The 21,666-nt window shown below is 40.7% G+C and overlaps 1 protein-coding gene across 1 annotated transcript in view; it reads left to right on the top strand.

Annotated features, from left to right (window-relative positions):
• UNC5C (unc-5 netrin receptor C) overlaps positions 1-21,666 on the top strand; it is a 132,947-nt gene that overhangs the window by 93,145 nt on the left and 18,136 nt on the right. Inside the window, exons 8-11 of the mRNA XM_031553273.1 lie at positions 11,285-11,341; positions 12,748-12,939; positions 14,166-14,510; positions 16,589-16,676. Coding sequence (XP_031409133.1) covers positions 11,285-11,341; positions 12,748-12,939; positions 14,166-14,510; positions 16,589-16,676 — 682 coding nt within the window. The remainder of the gene's footprint in view (positions 1-11,284; positions 11,342-12,747; positions 12,940-14,165; positions 14,511-16,588; positions 16,677-21,666) is intronic.

Genomic DNA, 21,666 nt, shown 5'->3' with positions numbered 1-21,666 from the left:
GGAATTTAATGGCAGTGTTTTAGTGGTGTCTTTATACTCCTGGGGCTTCATACACCTGTAAAACCTACAGTGCTGCTTCCAGATCCATCACCTCTGGGAAGATTGATTTGCTGCACTTTATGGCAGTGTTGCCTCCTTTATATTTTCACTGATGTGAGTCTAGATCCATAGCAGATCTGCCCATAAGCAAGGAAGGAACATGGACCTCTTCATTCCTAAAATACTGCACATGGTGAGGGCTGGTGAGGGCTGGCCTGAAGCTGGCATGTCCCCTGCCTGGGAACATCTGGACCCACCAGAGACCTCAAAGCTGTCATGCTGGTGGGTGCCACTTAGTGCCACAACCACTTGCCCTCTGTGTTCAGCCTTCCAGGCGGCTGCGTTGGCTGGCTGCTTGCCTGGCTATGGCCAGATCCTGTCTCTGGGTGCTCTGGTGCTTCCTGCTCAGAGGCAAACCTCAGTGATTGCACTGTGTGAGCAGCTGGGATCAAAGAGTTACTGGATGGGCCCAACTTACCATGAGGCTGTTGCTTTGACAAAAACTCACTTGTAAACATATATCTCTATATGTTTATGTGTATAAAAGGTATCCTGTAAAACGCTGAGTTGAATGAGTCTAATTTGCAAGCTCTTTCTCTTTCAGTCTATTATTCACTACAGTAGCATCAGCTGGATAAATCAATAAGCTCTTTTCATCAGACTGCCCCTGCTCCAGCAAAGAGCAGCAGTCTGCACTGATATTGATTTCTGTGGGGATAAAAACTGTGGAGCTCTCTCCATCCCTTGTAATTACAGTATTTTGCACCCAAAGCTGCAGTTTGTGCTTACCGCTAACTGTGGCATTTCTTGTGCAACTCTGCTGTCACATTTCTTCAGATTAATGATCTTGCTAGTATACACATACACTCTCTTATTCAGTAGTTAGTATTTTTCTGTTAACATGAAAGCATGAACAGTCATTAAGCTAGAAAGCCTGCAGAGAGGCTGAACTGAAGAAGAGTAGCTGTAGTGACAATTCAGGGTGGTCATTACTATTTTAAGTTTCCCCATACACAATATTGCTTAGCAGGTCCCGTTAAAACAATTTTGTAATTTCCATAACAGCATTAATATGATCTTCTGGAACAAAATATAGTGTAGGGGTAAGAAGAATTGTCTGGCTACCACCCACACTATTTGCGTTACTGCCTCTATAGTTGCATTATTTCCCATTTGAACTACAAGAACTGCAGTAAATACTTTGGTGCAATAGGAACGCTTTTAAAGGCACACACTGCATCTCACAGGGGATTGCTATAAGCTGAAATGCTGCAATTAGCCCTCCCCTCATCCCACTTAATGACTTTTGTGGGTGTTCTGTGCTGACACCAGGCAAGCACAACACTGCACCATCGCCTCACACTTCAGCACAAATGAGATGATGGGATCACAAGCACCTTTAGGGCAAAGTACAGTGTGAAGTGTTTTGCTGTGCCCAGTGGTGCAAGGTACTTGTGTGATACTGAAAAGTGTCTGGTGGCCCAAATTTGGCTCTGCATTCTGCATAAACTGCTGCTAGTGGCCAGGAAAAGGTGGATACCCAGCAAAGTGAGTTAACTGTCTTGGTTGGAGGCTCGCTGCATGAGTGGTGATGTGCAGCTGTCTTCTCTCTTTTTCACATCTGAGGTCAAAAATATTAGCTGCTGTATCATAGTATCATAGAATGACCCAAGCTGGAAAGGACTCAGAAGGATCATTGAGTCCAGCTCCACACAGCACCACCCAAAAATCAGACCATACATCTGAGAGTGTTGTCCAGATGCTCCTTGATCTCTGGCTATTATTTGATGCCATGTTCCATACTCAACCACCCTCTCTTGGTGAAGAATCTTGAACATGTCCATGCTCAAAGTAATTCATCTATGTCCTGTCTGCTGACGATCCCAGGTGGCAGTGTTCAGGTCTCTTTTATCTCTAACTTCAATAAATAAGCTCAGAAAGTCTGTAGACATGAGTGTGGGTGCCTGTCCACGCTGGTAAAGCATGTATTTTCTGAAATCTGAAATTCTGAGATCATGCTCATGATGAGCAAGTTGGCACCAGCATACTGAGGAGAAGATAATCAGTGTCCCTTCCTCAGCTCACTCTTAGCTTAAACAGGCCACTATAGCTTTACATAAAGGCTGGCTAAGCTGTGCTTTTAATTTTTCTTCAAATCATAGGTTTAGCTGTCTTACAGCAGCAAGGTCATACTGAAGTACATGTCACTTGAGGACTGTAGATTATCTAGTTCTATAAATAGTACCATTGCTCTGTTTAGTAAAAATTGTTCACTTTATGCTGTTACAGTATGGATTATAAACCCATCATTTCATAGAGCCAAAAGGAAATTTCCTTGGGTCAAGCATAACCAGATTCAGTGTGGACTTTTCCTTTATTCCTTTAAATAAATTAGCAGGAAAAGACTGAGGCAGGCTGCTATCACTTAAAGAATGGTGGAAAAGATTTAAAAAATCCTCACCTGCCACTAAAGGCATCACTGGGCCAGCTCCCTGGTCATTCTTACGCTATAAGAGAACCATATAACTTATGTGCACAGAAACCTAGTTGGATTCACAACTTGAGAAATAGGAAGTTTTGCAATAGAGAAGATGTTATTACCAGAATTGTAATTCAATTTCTTGTTAAAAAAGGCCCCCTGCTAGTTGAGAGTGAATCAACATGTTGCCAAATTCTTTGAAATCCTTGTATGAAAGTCAGAGTTAAGTTCATAAAGTTGCCTCTTACAGGCACAGTGACCTAAGGACGTGAAGGAGATGGAGTCTGTCCAGCTGGTTCACTAAGTGGTTAACTACTGCCCTTTTCCAGCCCTGTGCTATTTGTATACAGATCTGAAGTAGAAAGCAAGGTTCCCGATACTGAGAACTCTTTCTTCCTAGAACATATATGTACTGCATATGCCTTGTTTGTTTAATATAACATGCCAGAACTTTCTGATGGGATAAGCATTTGTTTCACTTTTTGGCTTGTTTTGAAAGCCAGCATTCAGCAACAAATTACAGAGCAGAGAATTTTGATGAGGACTTCTGGTCTTCCAGAGCAGATTAGTGTGCAAAGAGCAGGGGAACGTTTTTCAGGCTCCGGGAGGTAAGCAAAGCTCTCTCGAGGGAGATTGCAACAGAAGCCTATGTGTGCAGAGGAATGAAATAAAACCTTTTATTAAGAGCATGTGGGTCAAGAGGGAACTTATAATATGTTCAGTCTGTCACTGTAATGATATATCCACATGGCCAGTTGCATTGAGCCTTTGAGAAGGAGTTTTATTCATTTTAAGAGCGCATCTCATCTGTTCCTAGAGGAAGTTTTCTACACTATTGTTATTTGATATGAATAAAGAGTTGTGATATTTTATTTTTAACCCCACTATTATGTAATGATGTAGCAGCTAAGGGAGTTTATGTACACATCTCAGAGTTATGACTCTTATTTATTTTTATTGTAGTAACATGAGAAATCCCCAGCTGAAGACCGACCCACTCTGGTGGGTCCTCTGCAACTGCTTAGTGAGAGTTCGTGCCTAACAAAGCTCCTACTCAAAGCAGATGAAAGCTCTGAGTATATAACAGAAGTGCAGATCCACAAGCAGAGCCTGGGACACTGAAACTGCTTTTTCCCACCCCAGTCACTTCTGAAAAAGTCCTCTCCCCATTAATTTTAATGAAAGGTGAATACGCTAAGATCTCTAGACTGTTTTGAAAAATAAGCCAGAGAATACATTACCTTACTTGTGAGCTTATATACCTGCCAAGGATTTTGGTACATCACTGAACATCCATTCAGGTAACTCCTGCTTTCCACAAGCCTTTTTTCCAACAGTTTCTGCCTCTTCTTCTGGATGCATTCTAACTGTGTTTTCTTTCACCAAGCTGCTTGCCATGCATTCCCTCTTCAGTGCCAGATCCTGTCCTTGTTTCAACTCTCCCTGTAACTCATTTGCTCTAGGCCAGCTACAAAACAAAGCAAACCCCAGGAAATATATTCAGGCACTGCAAATGTAGAATTTGCAAATACACAAACTAGCAAATTGCAGTTCTAGACGTGTGTTTACTTTTGCTGTCAAACATCCATAAGAAACCCAGCATTAAGATTCTGTGCTTCTAAGATATTAAAGACAGGCATAAGATTTAGCTAAAAGGTCGAAGTCCTTAACTTTAAAAGATTGCATGATGTCAAAATTGCCTCTTCTAATCCACATCCAAATTGTAGCAACAGGTTATCATACTCCTCCATCTTCTTCCATCCCATGTAGATGATATGCATGTTTAAACTAAGGCAAGACCTTTCTAACAGCGTTAGCAAAAGTCAGGAATCTAATTTAAAATGAAAATACAGTTTCAACCTTAATTATAGAATATCATACGCTCATGTTCAAGGACAGAAATGAGAGAGGCTCCCCATTTAACCTATACACTCAGGAAAGATCTGAGATAATACCCAAGTAAATAATCAGTCACAAAACCTTGATCTTCTTGTTTATTAGCCCACCATGAACTTGCCAATAATTAGTCCTTTAGCAGGAAAATAAATTACTGTGCATTATCTCCAGGATGCCTGATATCATATCTGACCTTCAGCATACTTACTGCAGACTTGAAGGTCTTTCTCTAGAAAAGCAAATATAAGAAGCCAGACACATTCTGCCTGAAATGTTTTTGCAGTTCTGGGGATGTTATTATGTGCTTGCCCCCCCACCACCACCTTTTTTATCCACCATAAATTAGAGATGACATTTCCTTGTTTATGTGCTGGAATTTCTGCAAAATAGTAGGGGAGAGAAACAATTAACACCAGCTGCAATACAAGCATTATTGTTGTCATTTCTTCTCTATTAAATCTGTATTAGAAACATGTTAAGTAAGCATGGAGGTTTAGTCCTAAATGGTAGGAATATGGGATTTACTTCAAGGTTATATTTGTATCCTTAACTTTGCTCCCACACAGAGAAAGAACTACCATCAGCTTGTGCAGCCATGACCTATGGACACTGGAGGGAGAAATTCAAAACTCCTATAAGTCAACTTAAGTCTCCTAATTTCCTTCTCCTTGTGAAAGTGACTGCTTTTCCATGATAGGGAGTATATGGAGACCTATGTAGTTGTGTCTGAGATAACATAATCACTGGAAAGCTTTGATCATTTTCACATTCTGCTTGTCATAAAGAATTTGATCTAAAAACAGCAAAGAAACTCAGCAAGCAATTCTGAGCATCTGGAGCCAGAGAAAGAGGAAGATACTGAACTACCACTGAAAGATCTCATCTTCAGAATTAAGAACAGAACTAATCAGATGTTATTTGGGACTGGCATGGAAAAAAATGGCTAGCTTGCTGGCCTTGATTTATTAAATATTAGAACTCATCTAGCATATGTACATACATACATACAGTTGGGAACAGAGCTGTTCTTGTAAACTCTCATGTCACTATGCACCACCTGCCTACTTTAAATTGTCTAAGAACTGCTTCCTTCAAATTTTAGGCCTCTACATTTGAAAATTAGTCTCTATTCATCTTTCACAGCTCTGTAGTTCAGAGCCTGTTGCCACCAAGAGGTTACTACAACTTCACTGTCACTACACTGGATAAAACCATCAAAGTAGAGAAAGAAAGATAGCAGTTGAATGAGTGTCCTCTTCTTTTCTTACATGCAATTTAAAGGGCATTGACTTTGGAACCAAAAGGGGAAAATGGGCTATTACTGTATATTATGCTCAATCTGTCATGTTCATTGCAACAGGATGATATGGGGACACATCAATGTGGCTAGGCTTTCAAAAGGACCACATAATTACATGACCCTAGCTCCTTTTAAAAGCACTGTGCAGAGGAGAAAGAGCATTTATAGATTAGAAGCAAGTGATGCCAGATTAAAATATTATGCATTAAAGAAACGAGCAGTTTTGATGTACTTTATGCAGTCTTCACTTTATTAAATGTGTGTGCATGTCTCAAAATCTCACTAACCTTGATACAGTCTCAAAACATGTACCATTAGCTGTGACCTCAGCAGCTAATGGCATAAAGCAGTTTCTTTGTAGGATAATTGTAAATGTTTTTATAAATATGACCCAAACTGGATAAGTATCAATGTGCCCAGAAATATCACCTTCAGCTGCTCCACCATCTTATGTAGTTACCTGCAGGGAAGAGAAAGTAGTGACGCAGGCAGCTGGAGAAAATACAAATGGAAAAGGCTTTTTTTCCCCCTTTCTTTCTTATGTTGATATTTTATTTTCTGCAAGTAACAGAATAAAACATTTTCATTATCTGCTAAAAAATGAAACAATAATACAATTTCAGTATGACTAGAAAGCTGGTAAAATCTATTAGGGACCAGAAAGAGAAGGCAGTTACAAAATTTTCTCTGTGTGAAGCTGTAACCTACTGTACACCACAAGGAACAAAGTTGTCTTTAAAATATGCTAGTTCCCTGGCTAAGGGCTTTCCAGGTAAAATCAGACACAGGATTTCAGGATGCCTGTGGTCATGATACTGAATTCCTACTTTGTGTAGTATGCATGTATATATATGCTCATAAATATTTTGAGAGGTATATTCATCCCTGGAGAGTGGAGTTGGAAATAGTTTTAAAAAGTTGTTTTGGTGGCTTTTTGATGACAATCTGTTTCAATTTCTGACTCAGAGGAGTCAGCACCATAATCTCTGTACAATTATTATCTGTCATAGGTCTGAGGTTCTTCATTCCTACCCCATCCCTTGGCAGAGGGAATTTTCCTGAGGCAAATTGCAGCAGCTGAATTCTTGCTGTAAAAAGAGATGTTCTGCTATGTCACAGCTAACCACCTAAGCCAGTTGATTCCACACATTCAGATATTCTAAAGACTGTTCAACCCCAATGACGTGCCTTTGAGTCTCCTGTGGTTGTTGGCACAAATGGATTTCCAGAAGGTTGGAGCAAGGCATGTGGGACCAGAACGCTCCGGCTGGGCTCCCAATGGTTAGGGATCATTTGTGTTTGCAAACAGCACCAGACTAATTAAATGAGCTTCAAAATCTATTTAGTTAAATGGACTCAATTTCCCAAAGCAGTGTAAATGTAACTGGTACAGAAATTGAGTTAAGCTAAATTGATAAAAAGCCTGCTGAAGTCTTTTCTGTGTATCAGTGTTAGACTGGTTTTTCTTTCCAGTTCTCTGACCTTTGACATATTCCTCCTTTCAGCATATTATATTGGTATAAAAGTGTTTAAATTGCTGTAGGTATTCTTTATGGAAAGCAAATAGCCAATGCCTAGGGAACGCATCTTTATAATGACATAGCTGCATTTGTACAAAGCATTTGTGTCTATGTAATTACTTGAGTTAAAAAAGTCCACCTTTAACACTTAATGGAAGCACTTTTACAGGGAACAAAAAAAAAAGTATTTACAAGCTTAAAATGGAATATAAAGTAGAATCCATGGAGAAACATCAAATTAATTAAAGACTTTTTCATAAATACATTTAATATGCAATTACATTGGTGCAATTTCTGTGCATAGCCCAAGCCTCCCACTGATTCTCCAGGTATGACATAGAGTGCAGTACTTGTAAAATGAGGGAAATAAATAGCCACTGTTGGTAAGTGACTGAGATCCTCAAACAGAAGGGACTATGCAAGTGTAAAGTATGTTTATTACTATTTGACTCATCCAGCAGTAAGTTACACAACAAAAAATCAAAAGCTGCTTTGAAATGTACATTTCCCAACAAGCTGTAGGAAAAAGCTTAAATTATTTTTCTCAAAGCAAGTAGCTCACTGTGAAGCCAGCTGCTCCGTGTGTGAGTCAGCAGCCTCGGCAGCCTTCCTAGAGTCAAAGCCAACAGCACCTTTCTACATTTACCCTCGTTAAAAAATGTGACGATCCTGGTAGAAGTCCTGAGGTTTTTGCCAGGCAATGCTGTTGATACAGGGGAGGAAAAAAAAAAAAATTAAATGAAAAAGATGTCTATTCACTGCAGTTACTTTGAAGAGAAGAGGGGAGTCATTCTTTATTATTATAGGTGCTAATCCCAGCAGGTTTGCATCATTATCCGATGAAAACATCCTTTCTTATGGTTCGAAGGTGTAGTCAAAGCAACTGGTATGAAAGCCCACTTTCTAAACCAGCACCTGTGCTGTGGTGCTGGGAGCATGGCCATAGACCAGCCTTCTGTGCAGCTAGCATTGCTGTGTGCAGCCTCAAGCCTTCCATTGCCATGGCAAGGCCCACTCCCTCTTGGAACACTCTTTCATGACAAAGGAGCGCCTAAAAATTGTTTTATTCTAGAAGCTCCTGCCCAAATGGCAAAGGGTGCCTATAGTAACCGTGTTTGAGTCATCTCCTACAATTGTCCTTAATTTGCAAGCACAAATGGAGCTGGCATTTGATGTGCTGTTCAGCGGACTGATGGCATGGCCCAGCTTGGCTGGGATGCTTAATAACCAACCTGAGGTGAGGAGTCCTCTTGCTTCAGTCAGGGGAGGTCTTATGGACACCACTGCCCAGCTTGTGCAATGCTGTCTCCTTGACAAGGACTTTGCAGTCTCCAGCATGGATGGCTATTTATCTATCCATGGCCAGCATGCTCAGACATGACTCGGCTCTTGGTAAAAAATTGGTATGCCCACAACTAAAAGCTCAGCATGCCATCTCATGGCTTTGGCCCTTCCACTTCGTCCCCTTCTTTCTCCTATTCAGAACACGTTTTTCCAGCTGCAAAGGTTTGCTCAGAAAGTTGCCACTCAGTAGTGGTACAGACGGGAGGGTAAAATCAAATGCCATTTGTAAAATATGTCAGTTTGTAAGAGTAATGAAAGCAAAAATTTTCCTTGTCTTTTCTTCCTCTTTGTAATAGGTGTGCTTTGAATACAGACAGAAAGCGTTTCTGGTAAAGGAGTTAGTATCAATCTTTGGCAGCTACAAGGCTGTTCTTTGCAGTTATCAGTATGGGAATCTATGCAAAATTGTCAGAGGAAATAAGTATTTGCAACAAATAGGGTCTATGAAGAGATTGCTGCTTCTTTTAGTGTATTTTGAGACAACAGTTGGTTACTTTACTGAGAATACTTGAACTTGGATTTCTACTTTGTTGGGAATAGAAAAGGCTGTCAGTAAACTCACAGCTAATTCAGGCGGTGCCATTTTTTGTGCCCTGACTGGCATATATCAAATCACTTCCTGTGTGGCAGGAATGACATGCAGCCTCAAATGCCACACCTGCCAGCTGAAAAACAACTGAAAGAAAGGGGAATGGCCTTTCTGGCTCTGCATGAAGGAGTGCAAGCTCTGCACAAGTTTAGGTGATGCAGATCTGGTTCAGGTATGTTACCCTATGCCAGCTCTCCCAAAAATACACAATGGGACACAGGAAATACAGGGATCTCTCAGCAGGTTTGAGTATGAGGCATTTGGAGAAGCAGCCAGCCTAAATTCAGCCTTGTTTTTGTACCTTGCATTTCTTCTGGCTGCCCCTGCTCTCCAGGGACATCATGCCATAGGAAATATTGGCCATAAGGTTATAGCTGAAACAGCTGGAATTTAGGTGGACTAAATATACACCTCACCATTCACCTGGGGAATAATTGGGGAGTAACCAGCTCACAGTAAATTCATGCTCCAACTTGCTGAGCACCCACTCAAGCCCTCAGAAGTTGCCTGCCTTTTTACGGCTGATGCCACAAGCACACTGGTAAAAGTGGGAAGCAGTTATTACAAAAGATTTAGTGTGCATGCTGAGAGTACACGTAAGTGAGCTTGCCTCAACAGACAAAATAAATGAGTGTGAGAACATAGTATTTCTGAAAGCAATTGTAAGGCTGGAATCATTGCGGTGAGATAAAGTTTTAAGTAGATATTACAGGCAGTATAGTCTATCCCATCATGCCTCAGAAAAAAACATCATCGTCAGAAAGCAGTTCTTCTTGCTCTGGCATTTCATTGAGGTAGCATTTATGTGATAGTTAATGTCTGAAAACTTTGTGGGGAGGTATGTCTGTATCTGCAATTGGGACAGACTGTATCTTCATTAGCAAGCGGCGCAGCAAAGCAGGATGAGATACGCAAAGTTCAACAGATGCTGAGCACCGATCTCAACATTTCTGGGAGCTGGAGATTATTCTGATCTGCCTATAGTGTGGTCCTGTCCATTAGGTGCACACCAGGAGTCCAGTTTTGTTTCATATGCAGGAGCCCAGTGTTGTGCGAGCTCCTCGCAGTATGCCCCAAGGCATGGGGGAGATGGAGAGAACTGTGGGATTCCCTTCAAAAGGAGGAAGAGGGGAACCCTTTCCCTGGCACCCACCCTAATTCCTAAATCCATGGCAGTGACTTACCCTTGCTTTGTCATTTCCCTCTCCAAGAGGATGCGACTCAGAGCCTTTCCCTTGCTCCCCACGTAAATGGAGGGGGGCTGAGAGATACTCAGCAACTCCACTGATCTCCTGTAAAGCCAAACATCCTCAGCGTGCTTCGCTGTACAAGCTGTAGAAAGAAGAGACTAAAGAAACGATGTTTCTTATTTAGCCACTCTGAAATATAACTGTAAATTGTGTTATCATTTTGTCGATATACAGGGCTTGCAAAGATTTCAAATAAATAATGCTATGACCCCAGAGGCCTTATTGATTTTTTAATAATTTTGAAGGGAAGGCACTCAGTTTCCTGTTTGCTGACAAATTCTTTGCTCCCTGAGGAATTCCTATTGAACGCGTATTAAAGAGAGGATAAAATAATTCCATGGAAATCCAGAAAAAGGGCTTTCTGCATGGACTCTGCTCAGCAAATGGGTATTTAACCTCTGACTTGTGACGACAGGTCTCCTTTAGCTCTATTAGATCAACAGCAAGCTACTATAATTAAATAAAAAAACTGTTTAGAGCCTCACCGAACATGTCCTGGGAATTAAAGCATATGGCAGGGATAGGGAAAAAAGACTTTCCATATGCTAATGACCCTTGATGTCTGAAATAAATTAGATCCATTAGAGTTTATGCTCTATAAAAGAAAGACTTTAAGCACTCCAAAGTTAGTGACTCGAGACCGATTTTGGCTTAGAAATTCAATCTGCCTACTTAGTAATTCTTAGTAAGACTCTGGAGGAGACATAGGATGCAAAATCATAATTCTGTGCTGTATCGGAATTCTAAAGTGCCATCAATTTCTTTTCCTTTTTTTTTTTAATTAAACCATTTTTCATGCTTCCCTTTTTTGTTCTCCTCATTAATTTGATTTTGTTCCCATTTTTGTTTAATTTCTTTCTTTTTAAGGTTTCATTTATCCTATTTCAACTGAACAGAGAACCCAGAATGAATATGGATTTTCTTGTAAGTTTAATGTTTCATTTTACGTTCCTGGACACTAATGCAATGCTGTTCCTGGGGTCAAGCTTTAGTGTTGTGCCAGATCTGCGTGCCTAGGCAAAGATGGATTGGGCAAATGAAGCTGCCTGCTTGACAGCGGCTTCCCTATCAGTGGGCTGACACAGGCTGATCACAGCCCTTCTACCTAGGGAAAATGGGAGAAGAAGCTGCATCAAAGGTAGAAAATGGAGAGAATGAACCCTCTCTCTTGTTAGTGTTTCCTTAGCAATTGGAAGAAATGTGATGGAGGGATAACTTTGCATTGAGCTGTAACTCAGAGATCTGCTTCCTGAACCGCTGGGGATGTAAGTCCTGCTGTTTTGAGGCTGGCACGTTGAAAGTTTCATAGCCAGAGGCTGATGGACTTTGATCAGTCCTTTTCAACATCTGCCAACTCTCACCTCTGTGCTGGAGGGCAGCTTAGCTTAAATGACTAAAAGGTGGGGAGCAAAACATGAAATAAAAGTGATTTCACATGTTTTAAATTAACAAAAATGGCTGCTAAAAAGGTCTGATTTGATTTTTCATTTTCTTTTTTGCATTGTCTCTGCTACTGAGATTTTTCACTATGTAGAAACACATCAAATTTTGATCATGTATTCAGGCCTTTTGGAAAAAAGTGTAGTTGATAATGATGCTGGAGATTACCCTGGAATTAGTGCTGAAGATACGGTATAAGCAGCTAGTAGAAATATCAGAGCCATTTTCTCACAAGACAGCTGTAATAAATCTGGGTTCCTTTTAGTAAATTACCACATTATTTCTCATGCCTGCTTTAGCTTTTATCCAAATACGTATGTGTTAGTGCCAGTAATGAGAATTCAGTGGTTGATTCTTTGCTTTCCTGGACATTTTTTAAAGGCAAAAGAAAATGGCTCAACACCTTATCAGTCAGAAATCACAAAATAAGTTCTACAGGCATTCTGTAGAAATTGGACTTTTTTGTGTTTTGGTTTTTTTTCTTAATTAAAAAATAGGGCTTCTGAAGTTTAAAAACACACAACATGATCTTCACTAATAGATAAACAATTAAATACTAATATTATGATGCTATATCTCAAAGACATACTGTTTTAGTTCATAGGGTGAATTTGTTTCATGAGACTGTGTTATGTGTTTAGTGCTTCACTGGGTGCTAGATAGATGAACGAGTAGATAGGTAAAGAAATAGAACAAGAGTTAAAGAGAAAACAGAGATCATTTCCCATAAAAAGGGCATAGACCTGTTATATAGCTTTAGAAATGGATTTTAAATTAACCTATAAAAAGGTAGTAAATATCTGCAGGAAACGGGAATAATAAGAATGTATTTTCTCAAAAGACCCTGTGAGAAGCACGTTTCTTCAAGGTTCTTTCCTCTCTTCCTCTAGCTGCACCTGACTCGGATGATGTTGCTCTCTACGTGGGGATTGTCATTGCTGTGATCGTGTGCCTGGCTATTTCTGTGGTTGTGGCCCTGTTTGTCTATCGCAAGAACCACCGTGACTTTGAGTCAGATATTATCGACTCGTCGGCACTAAATGGGGGATTTCAGCCTGTTAACATCAAGGCTGCAAGGCAAGGTTAGTTGTCACTTCATTCCATGTTGACCAATTCAGGGGGATACTATAAGGATATGGTCTCTAGGGCTGTATGAATGATATCTGCGGGATGCCTGTTGGCACTTCATAAATGAGAGAAAGATTATATCCATTTGTTTCTGATGGTCAAGCACTAAAAACCCGCAGCAGCTTTTTTCAGATGTGCTCAGGAACATACAGCAGAGGAATTTAACATCTAAAGAGAGAATGTGAATGTGAGAGTGAAACAGACATTTATAAAAATACAGGTCCTGCTCAAATTTACATCAAAGGCAAAGCTAAGACAGAAACAAGAGAGGCAGGGTTAATCACAGGAGCAATATTACAGTACAATAATTCCATCACATCTTCTTCCCTTTTACTTCACTAATAGCCTCTTTTACTGTGCCCTATCTTACATGCATAAATAGTGCATAGTTAAAGAAGTACTATACCTTCAATGGACAATGTAGAAGAGGTTGTAGTGTAATATCACTTAATAATTAACATTTTTATCACTAGTACATAATAGATAATTTCCATGCTTCGGCATCCAGAAAACAAACAGTCATATGCTGAGGCTGGCTCTTTCAAGATCCACGTTTAAGCTGAAGAGTTCTTTTCTTCCAGTACATGTTTATGAAAAGTAAATCAATATAAAGAGTTGAGATTACAAGAGAGCTGTTATAAGGAAGGTTAGCAGAAGTGTCGTTTTCTGTGTGATGCAGGTACTACTTTTACACTGTCTGGGAGTTGTGGGCACGAGGACTTCATAGCTGTGTTCTTTCTGCTAATTCAGAATTTCTGTTTTTATGCCAGTTTGAGAAATTCCTTAATGAATCTCTTAGTGTTTAAGGTAGGAGTATTAATTAATTCTATTGTATCTATTGAGCATGGAAAACGCCTGGCCATGAGGCTAGGCATGTCACACTTGAAGTCTGAGCACAGCCTGAAAAATAATGCCAGTGAAAAATCCTTAGAGCAGAAATGTGCTGTAATTTTGTATAACATTTAGATTCCAGAGCAGTTCAGACAACACAAGCCCTGGGCCATTGCTAGATACAGGTACCTGGAAAAGGTATGAAGGTCAGTTTACAAGTACCTTGTATATCTTAGCCTTTGGTATGAGCAGAACAGAATGCAAAACCAAATCATTAAGCAGAAGAAAGTCGTCAGATTAGAGAAGTAATCATAAGCAATATGGTTCTTCTTTCTCATTTCCAATGCAGACCTCTTGGCAGTGCCACCAGACCTCACTTCTGCTGCAGCCATGTACAGGGGTCCTGTGTATGCCTTGCATGATGTCTCTGATAAAATTCCAATGACCAATTCTCCGATCCTGGACCCACTGCCCAATCTGAAGATCAAAGTTTATAATACCTCTGGAGCAGTCACCCCCCAGGATGAACTCTCTGACTTCTCCTCCAAGCTGTCCCCACAGATTACCCAGTCTCTGTTGGAGAATGAGACATTGAACTTGAAGAACCAAAGCCTTGCACGGCAAACAGACCCATCCTGCACTGCATTTGGGACCTTCAACTCCTTAGGGGGCCACCTAGTAATTCCCAATTCAGGTAAGTGCTAGCCATATTTCAAGGGTTTAAGTGAGGTTAGCTTTCTTCTATACCAGAGAAAAACAAGGTCACTCCAGGGAGTTTGCCTTTTCTTTGGTCAGAACAAACAGGTGTGTTTTACTCAATCAGATTAACTAAAATATTTCAAGGTTCACTTTCCCAAAATCCTGGCTGCCTTTTTAACAGAATGTTACAGGGCATTGAAGTGCTGCCAGTCTTTTCCTATATGTTAAGATGTTTTTGAGGAAAGCCATGCTTCTATTTAGTTCATAAATGAACTAAAGTTTTCAAAGTTTTACACCTAGATGCTCCCATGTGAGACCATATAGCTCAAAGTCTCACAGCTTCCAACTTTGTATCTTCTGTTCAGTTCTTGGTCGTTTTACAGCACAGTGCCCAGACCAAGAAAAAGCTTCTTAACCTTGTCTCTTTACTGGATCCTTTTTTGTTCATTGATGTTATGGAGAAAGCAAAGCATCTGGTTGGCATAGGATTAGTTTGTTCCTTCCAGGATGCAGACCTGTACTGCCAGGATGCAGCCAAAAGTGGGCCATAAGCAGTAGTGTTCCTCTTTGAGGAGCAGCGTCTTCTTTTCACAGAGCCTAATTGAAAGCTGAACTGCTTTAAGACGCTTGGTACAGACTGCTGAGCACTACTGAAAATTCATGCTATACTATTCTAGATTTCACAGTTCTATAAGCTGCAGCTGAGAGTAGGCATTAATACTCAGGTTTCTTATGCCGTGGTGGTGAATGGTTCAGCAAAGTCTATTGTCATATTTAATTCACATATATTAATATCAATTTGTAAAGAAAAAGAAATGCTTATTCATCACTGTAATCTCTTTAAAATTATTAAAACAAGTTTTGGAAGATATATCAATCTGTCTACCACTCCTGCATAAGCCTCTGTGCTGCTTCTAGATGAATTTATGTATATCCTCCTAGCAAGATGATCAAAGTCCTTCATGTACCGTACACCTGTCTCTACATCTGAGAACATGCACAGGGATGTTGTAACAGTCCTGTAGAGAAACAAGTTAGAAAACCTTAATAGAAAACACTTTCGCAGCTAATCCCTCCCATGCAAAGCCAGTTGTGGGACTGACTCCCAGTACAACTCTAGTACATGGGAGGTTTCCAGTGTAACCAAACAATATACACTGAAGAGAAGAGAGAGGGCCATAAAAGATTTTATAATAACTCTATTGTGAGTATGCATATAAGGAAATAATCTACCTATAGGTTTATATTGAGCTACGTATCATAGCTGAATTCAAACCCCTGCCAGAATGCCCCACTAGCTCGCATCTGCATAGACAGCTGGCAGAGCCGTGTCCAGCAGCGTGCCAGAGAGTTCCTGAGCTATGTTTGCCATGCAAGGACATGACTTCTGATTCCTGGGGAGTTCCTTGCAATGTAAGAACAGAATTTTGCAATTGATCAGCCCTAAAGGGGCACAGAGTGTAGTTGCACACATTTTTCAAGGTTGGATATCCAAATTTTGAGCCATTCCACAGAAGCAGGCACATTCAAAATACCAAGAAGCCCCATTTTGTCTCCCTGGTAGTCTAATTAGAAGCTGAGTGCATTAACAAATATGATGCCAGTATCAGAGCCCATCTTTCAAGAAACAACTAGTTCTAGTTGCTTCCTGGGATAGTACTCCACTGCCTTCCTTTCTTGCTCTTAATTAAATAGGAATTGCCTAGGGAGATATATCCTGTTACAGCTGTTGGAAAATTTACTCAGAGTTGTTCCCTTTCCATTATTTTACAAGGTAAGAAGCAGTGTAACCATCTGTTTGCTCTTTAAATAAAATAAAAGAGAAGGAAAGAAAATCCTCTTCTCTGCTGCAGCATTTCATCCTGAGGCACAAGAGATGCTGGGGCTGCAGTAAATGCTTTATCTCCAGAGTTGCTAAACTCATTTAGAGCCCTCTTGTGAGGCTGGGTGAAAATCTAGCATTGCCGATGTCACCTACTGCTTCTCCTGTTGCTCCTCTTCAAAGGTTCACCTGACTTTTTTTTTCTTTTTTTTTTTTCCATTTTATCTTTTTTTGTCTCTTCTATTCTGCAGGAGTGAGTTTGCTGATCCCAGCAGGGGCTGTTCCCCAAGGAAGAGTCTATGAAATGTATGTGACAGTCCACAGGAAGGAGAGCATGAGGTAAAATTTACTTGCTTTGTGCATTTATTTGAGTGCATTAATGGAGAGGAAGAGGGTGTGGAAGAAAATGTAGTAAACAAACCTGTGATACTATGCTTATGCAAAGCCAGCTATGTTGAAGTTATTTGATGACCTGGAGATAAACTTGAGCAAAGATGACAACTCTACACAAAACCAGCTCAGACTTTTGCTTTCCTAATGAAGGATTGCATTCTGCAGCAATCTCTCAGGCTGGAGGATGCTGAATCTAAGCCAGAAGCACAGAAAGGAAACCAGCATGAATCCAGTGCAGCAGAGAAAGTGTGAGGTAATGTCCTAGTAAAGACCCATTCCGTGAGGGAGAGAACAGAGTGACAAATCAGCTCCACAGAAGGACAGGTATCTGACCACGTGCTTTGCAAAACCTCCTCTCCTGTTGTAAGGAAGATGAATTTGTATTTTACTATTCATGGGCATGGCTCATCCATGAAGTGATGAGGACAGAGCCACCAGAGCACACTATGCCATGGGCCACCCAGAGCCAGCAACTAAATGATCCCTTTTCTGCTTGCTGACCTCTATATGCACACGTGGCTGATTTATATTCCAGGACTCAATGTATCTTGAGTGATCTGGCAGCCTTGACATAAAGAGGGTTTCCATGAGGATCAAGAGACCATTTGAAGCAATTTAGTAAAAACTTAATGAAAAGGAAGGTGAGATCTTAGTCTGCTGAATGGACTCATGAACAAAAGCTGAATGACAAATGGAAAACTAAGCAATCATTACACGGTACTTTGTCTCTTTGTCCTCCCCATAGCTAGATATATTTTTTGGCTCAGCCCTTTAATGGCTTTTATAATGTGCTAAGCCACATCTGTTTATACACTGTGTGATATTGAACACTATTCTTTAGCTTGGTAGTCTTTCAGCCATGTTAAAATAATCTGCTTAAGGAAGAAATAAGTAACTTACCCCCCTTGCACTTTTGCATACATTATTCACGTCTTGCTCTTTGAAAATAGCTAATTGCAGCTACAGAAGAAGAGTCTGTGTTCATATTTAATATTGATTGTATTCCTATTACTTTTGACTGTGTTTTAAAGAAGGTTGTAAACAGTATTGAAAAAAAGGAAGGGAAAAAATAATGAAAATCAGAAGGCTTTCCCTGATACTCAACTCACCTCCAAATCTCTCTCCTTTAAATATCTAATTCTTCCCCCCAGAATCTGTTTCACTCCCAGCAGGAGCTGTACACGCAATTATTTTATTTCCAGCCAGCTATGGAGGGAATCCCTGATTTTTTATTTGTTCAATTGTAAACAATCAACTCTGCATGCTAGCCTAATTTATTGGTTTCAGAGATCATAAATCTGTGTCCTTCGTGATAGCTGTTACTCAGTAGTTCACACAAGGGGTGGAAGTATAGGTCAACCAGTGTTGGGAAATACATGCTTTGGTGCCATCCACCAAACTGAGCATGCAAGCTGAAATACCTCTGCAAAAGCATGGAAAGGTGTGAACCCTCACTTGAAATGAAGATTTTGTGAAGTGAGCAGAGGGCAGGCTGCTGTGGCCACAGCTCATCCCATTGTAGTGATCATTTCATCTTGAGCGTATGGACCCAAGTCCTTGAGATTTCTGTATAACAGCTTTTCTGCCCTCCATCCAGAGTACTATGGAAACCAACCTCTTCTCTGACATTTAAAATGGAGCTGATCAGCTCTCACCCACATCACTCTGAGGTGAATAGTCATCAAAAATTACTTAAACACAGTGGAACTGTAATACTTTCCCCTGTTACCTGTTCCTCTTTCCCAGATGCCCATGGACAGAAAGTGCTGACTGGCACCAACACCCAGCTGTAGTGGGATGCTTCCATGGCACTGTGCTACCAAATACTTTTACTTCCCTTTCTGCCACAGAACTGCACTTCTGCTTTTCTTTCTGCCCGTATGGGCCACAGATGTTGCTTCGTATAATTGGAGTCATATGTGTACCACAAGTTAGCATGTGGCGTAAATTATTTTTTAAATCTGTTACCGTGCTCTCACAGCACTCCAGCAGAGTGATAGTCCACAGTGAGGACTCACTGCAGACATTTGCTTTTGTGGCCAAGCAGTAACTGGAGTGTGTTCAATAAAATCTTGTGAGAGCTGACATTTATTTTCATGTGCACTGTGTAAATGTGCATGGATTGAAAAACCCTATTGTGCGTTGATGTAGTTTGAAAGGGCACAGATAGGACACTGTAAAATGGAAATTATAATCCTCTTCATATACAAACGGCACTGAGGCAAGAATGTGGTCCTCATAGCGTTACCCTAAATAAAACCACTGAAGCAGCAGATAGGCTCTCCATCACAGATCACAAGCATATCTTCAGCAACTTAAGATTTAGCTCATACTTTGTTTGTAGAAATACAAGACGACTTCTGAAGAGTCAAACTGAAACAGGAAATCTGTTATCCCTCAGTCCTACAAATTCCCCTTTTCTTTTCCTTCATTTTCCTAATCCATTTCCCCAGTTAGTCTCTGAAACCTGTAGTACAGAAATTGGAGAGATCTCACAACCCAGTAACATCACACTTTGTGTTGCCTCACAGGTTGGTTAGGAAAGCTTTCCGAGATACAATATTTATTCTATTTTATATCTAGAGCAGAAATGCTAATTCATGGCCTGAACCAGTGATTAAGCACCTGGTGAGAAGGCAGGGCCAACCCTCAGGTGCATACAATGCACTTGAGTGACCTCAAGGGCTGGAGTCAGCATCCATCCCTTTCCAGACTTTATGTATGGGCTGGTAGTGGAGGTATGGGTATCTTGCTGGAGATCCCTGCCTACCAGAGGCTTTCTAAAGGTAAGCGATTTTTCTTCCTTTGTTTTTGCTTTCATGGCTGCTGTATTTGGGTTTGTTCTCATTTGCTGCAGCCTGGGCTTGTGTCCTTCTGCTATTATTGCTGTAGTTTTCATCACATTACAGCATTTCAGCATCCATCAAGGAGTGTGAGCATGCAGGTTGGCCTAGAAACATCCTTCTGCAGGCAATTGGGGTTCTGATAGCTTGCAATAGAGGCCTCTTTGAGACAGTTGTTTTCTTCAAGCGTGTGTTAGTGTGAGTATGGCACAGCGGGTTTTTTCTATTCTCAACCCGGTACTCTAGCAGGCTGTTTTGACTAATTCTCATTCTGTTTGTCAGACAGAGCACAATGGATTGTAGGTGGCTACCAGGCACTGATCCCTTTGCTGGTGTAAGAGGTTTGTGTTAGCCTTATGAGGAAGTTTATGTGCTTTAAGAAGTGATTTACAATGAGGAAAAGGATATCTATGCATCAATGTGTTTGTGTACATCCGTATAATTTTTTTTTTTAAAAAAGCTGAAAAAATAAGAAGCCTGAGAATATTTCACTGCAATCAGACAAGTTTCTTTCTTGAGCTCATGGGATCAGAACTAATCTCTGTTAGTAATAATAGTTGGTCTCCCCCTCCTAGTTGGTCTCTGGGGCAGTATCACCAAATTTGAGATCTGCAAGAAGAGATCCCTTTTTGAGCTGTAAAATAATCATACTGCTGTGACTGCTACCCAGCAAGAGGCTGTTCCCTTAAGTAACTGGAAAAGCCTAGGTATTACACAATTAAGGATTAAATAGCAAGAGTATAAAGCCCCAAACTTCAGGGATTTCTTAACTGCCTCAGATTATGGAACAAATATAGCTCTGTGCTAAATTAGGGGAATTCTGTGCTTCCTATGGAGACATCTAGCACTGGCCATTGCTAGACAGGGTCTGACTCTTGATCTCGTATGGCAGCTTCTGTTTCCCATGTGAGCCCTTACTGAGCTAAAGCTTACCTAGCTTTCGATGGAGGGGAAGGGGAAGAAAATTTTTCATATCACCTTCCTGGGAGGAGACTGAGAACAGATCTTATCAACATGTAAGATATCTGAAGGGCCAGAGTCAAGTGGATGGGATCACACTCTTTTTGTTGTTGGACAGTGACGGGAGAAGGGGTAGTGGTCACAAACTGGGAACATGGGGAGTTCCATCTGAGCACGAGTAAGAACTTTTTTACTTGAGAGTGACAGAGCACTGGAAAAAAAACTATACAGAGATTGTGGAGACCCCTTCTGGAAATATTCAATGACCCCTGCCCCGCCATCTCCCACGAACTCTTTCCTATGCAACTGACTGTAGGAAACCTGCTTCAGCAGGGGGATCGGACTAGATGATCTCCAGAGGTCCCTTCCAACCATCTGTGGTTCTGCAGGTTTGTGATTCCTTCTGTAGACAGACTTTTGGATAAACCAGGAGGTCATTTGACAATATTAGATTTGATACTTAAGAGGGAGCGTGTGTTAAAAATAAAGACCCTTCAACAAAAGGAGAAATAAAATGCCTTTCCTCTGACTTATGGCTAAGCTGGGCGAAAGGGCTGCCATCTGTTGCTGCAAGTTAACCATGCCGCTCTCTGCTCCATCGTGAGCTTCCCGTTTCTTGGAGAGTTGTGGTCCTTGCCTGCAACATCTATGTTTGGTGCCAGGGAGCCCGCTGAGGAGTGAGGATTTCTCTGGTTGTGCTCACATCTGCTGCCTGACAGCTACCTTAATGAAAACAGTCCACCTCATTACAGAGAGTCGGTTTCAAATGAGCGATCTCATTAAGAACACAAATTTGATTGTGAAAGGACCGGATGTAGTGAATAGAAGTTTGTTCTTTTTTAAATGAAAGTTGACTGTTCTTGATGAGCAGTGCAAGATATGGAATGAGATCTAAAAATATCTGAAGACTTCTCACTTATTCTTAGTGTCTTTTAATAGTAATGCTAGATGAAGTTGAATTCCACACTTGGCGAGGTCTTTCTAAAATAAAGGCAGCTCCCATCACTATCGTAAAGTGACTTTGGAGTCATACTAACATGGTTGGAAGCCCAGTCCTATCTAATAACTAGTCCAAAGACTGATACAAGCCAAAAGTGAGCACACTTGGATGATTTTTTTTGTTTTGTGTTTTT

The sequence above is a fragment of the Meleagris gallopavo genome, chromosome 4, assembly GCF_000146605.3.
Source record: "Meleagris gallopavo isolate NT-WF06-2002-E0010 breed Aviagen turkey brand Nicholas breeding stock chromosome 4, Turkey_5.1, whole genome shotgun sequence".
Lineage (NCBI taxonomy): Eukaryota > Metazoa > Chordata > Aves > Galliformes > Phasianidae > Meleagris > Meleagris gallopavo.
This window is presented reverse-complemented; position numbering and strand designations above follow the sequence as displayed.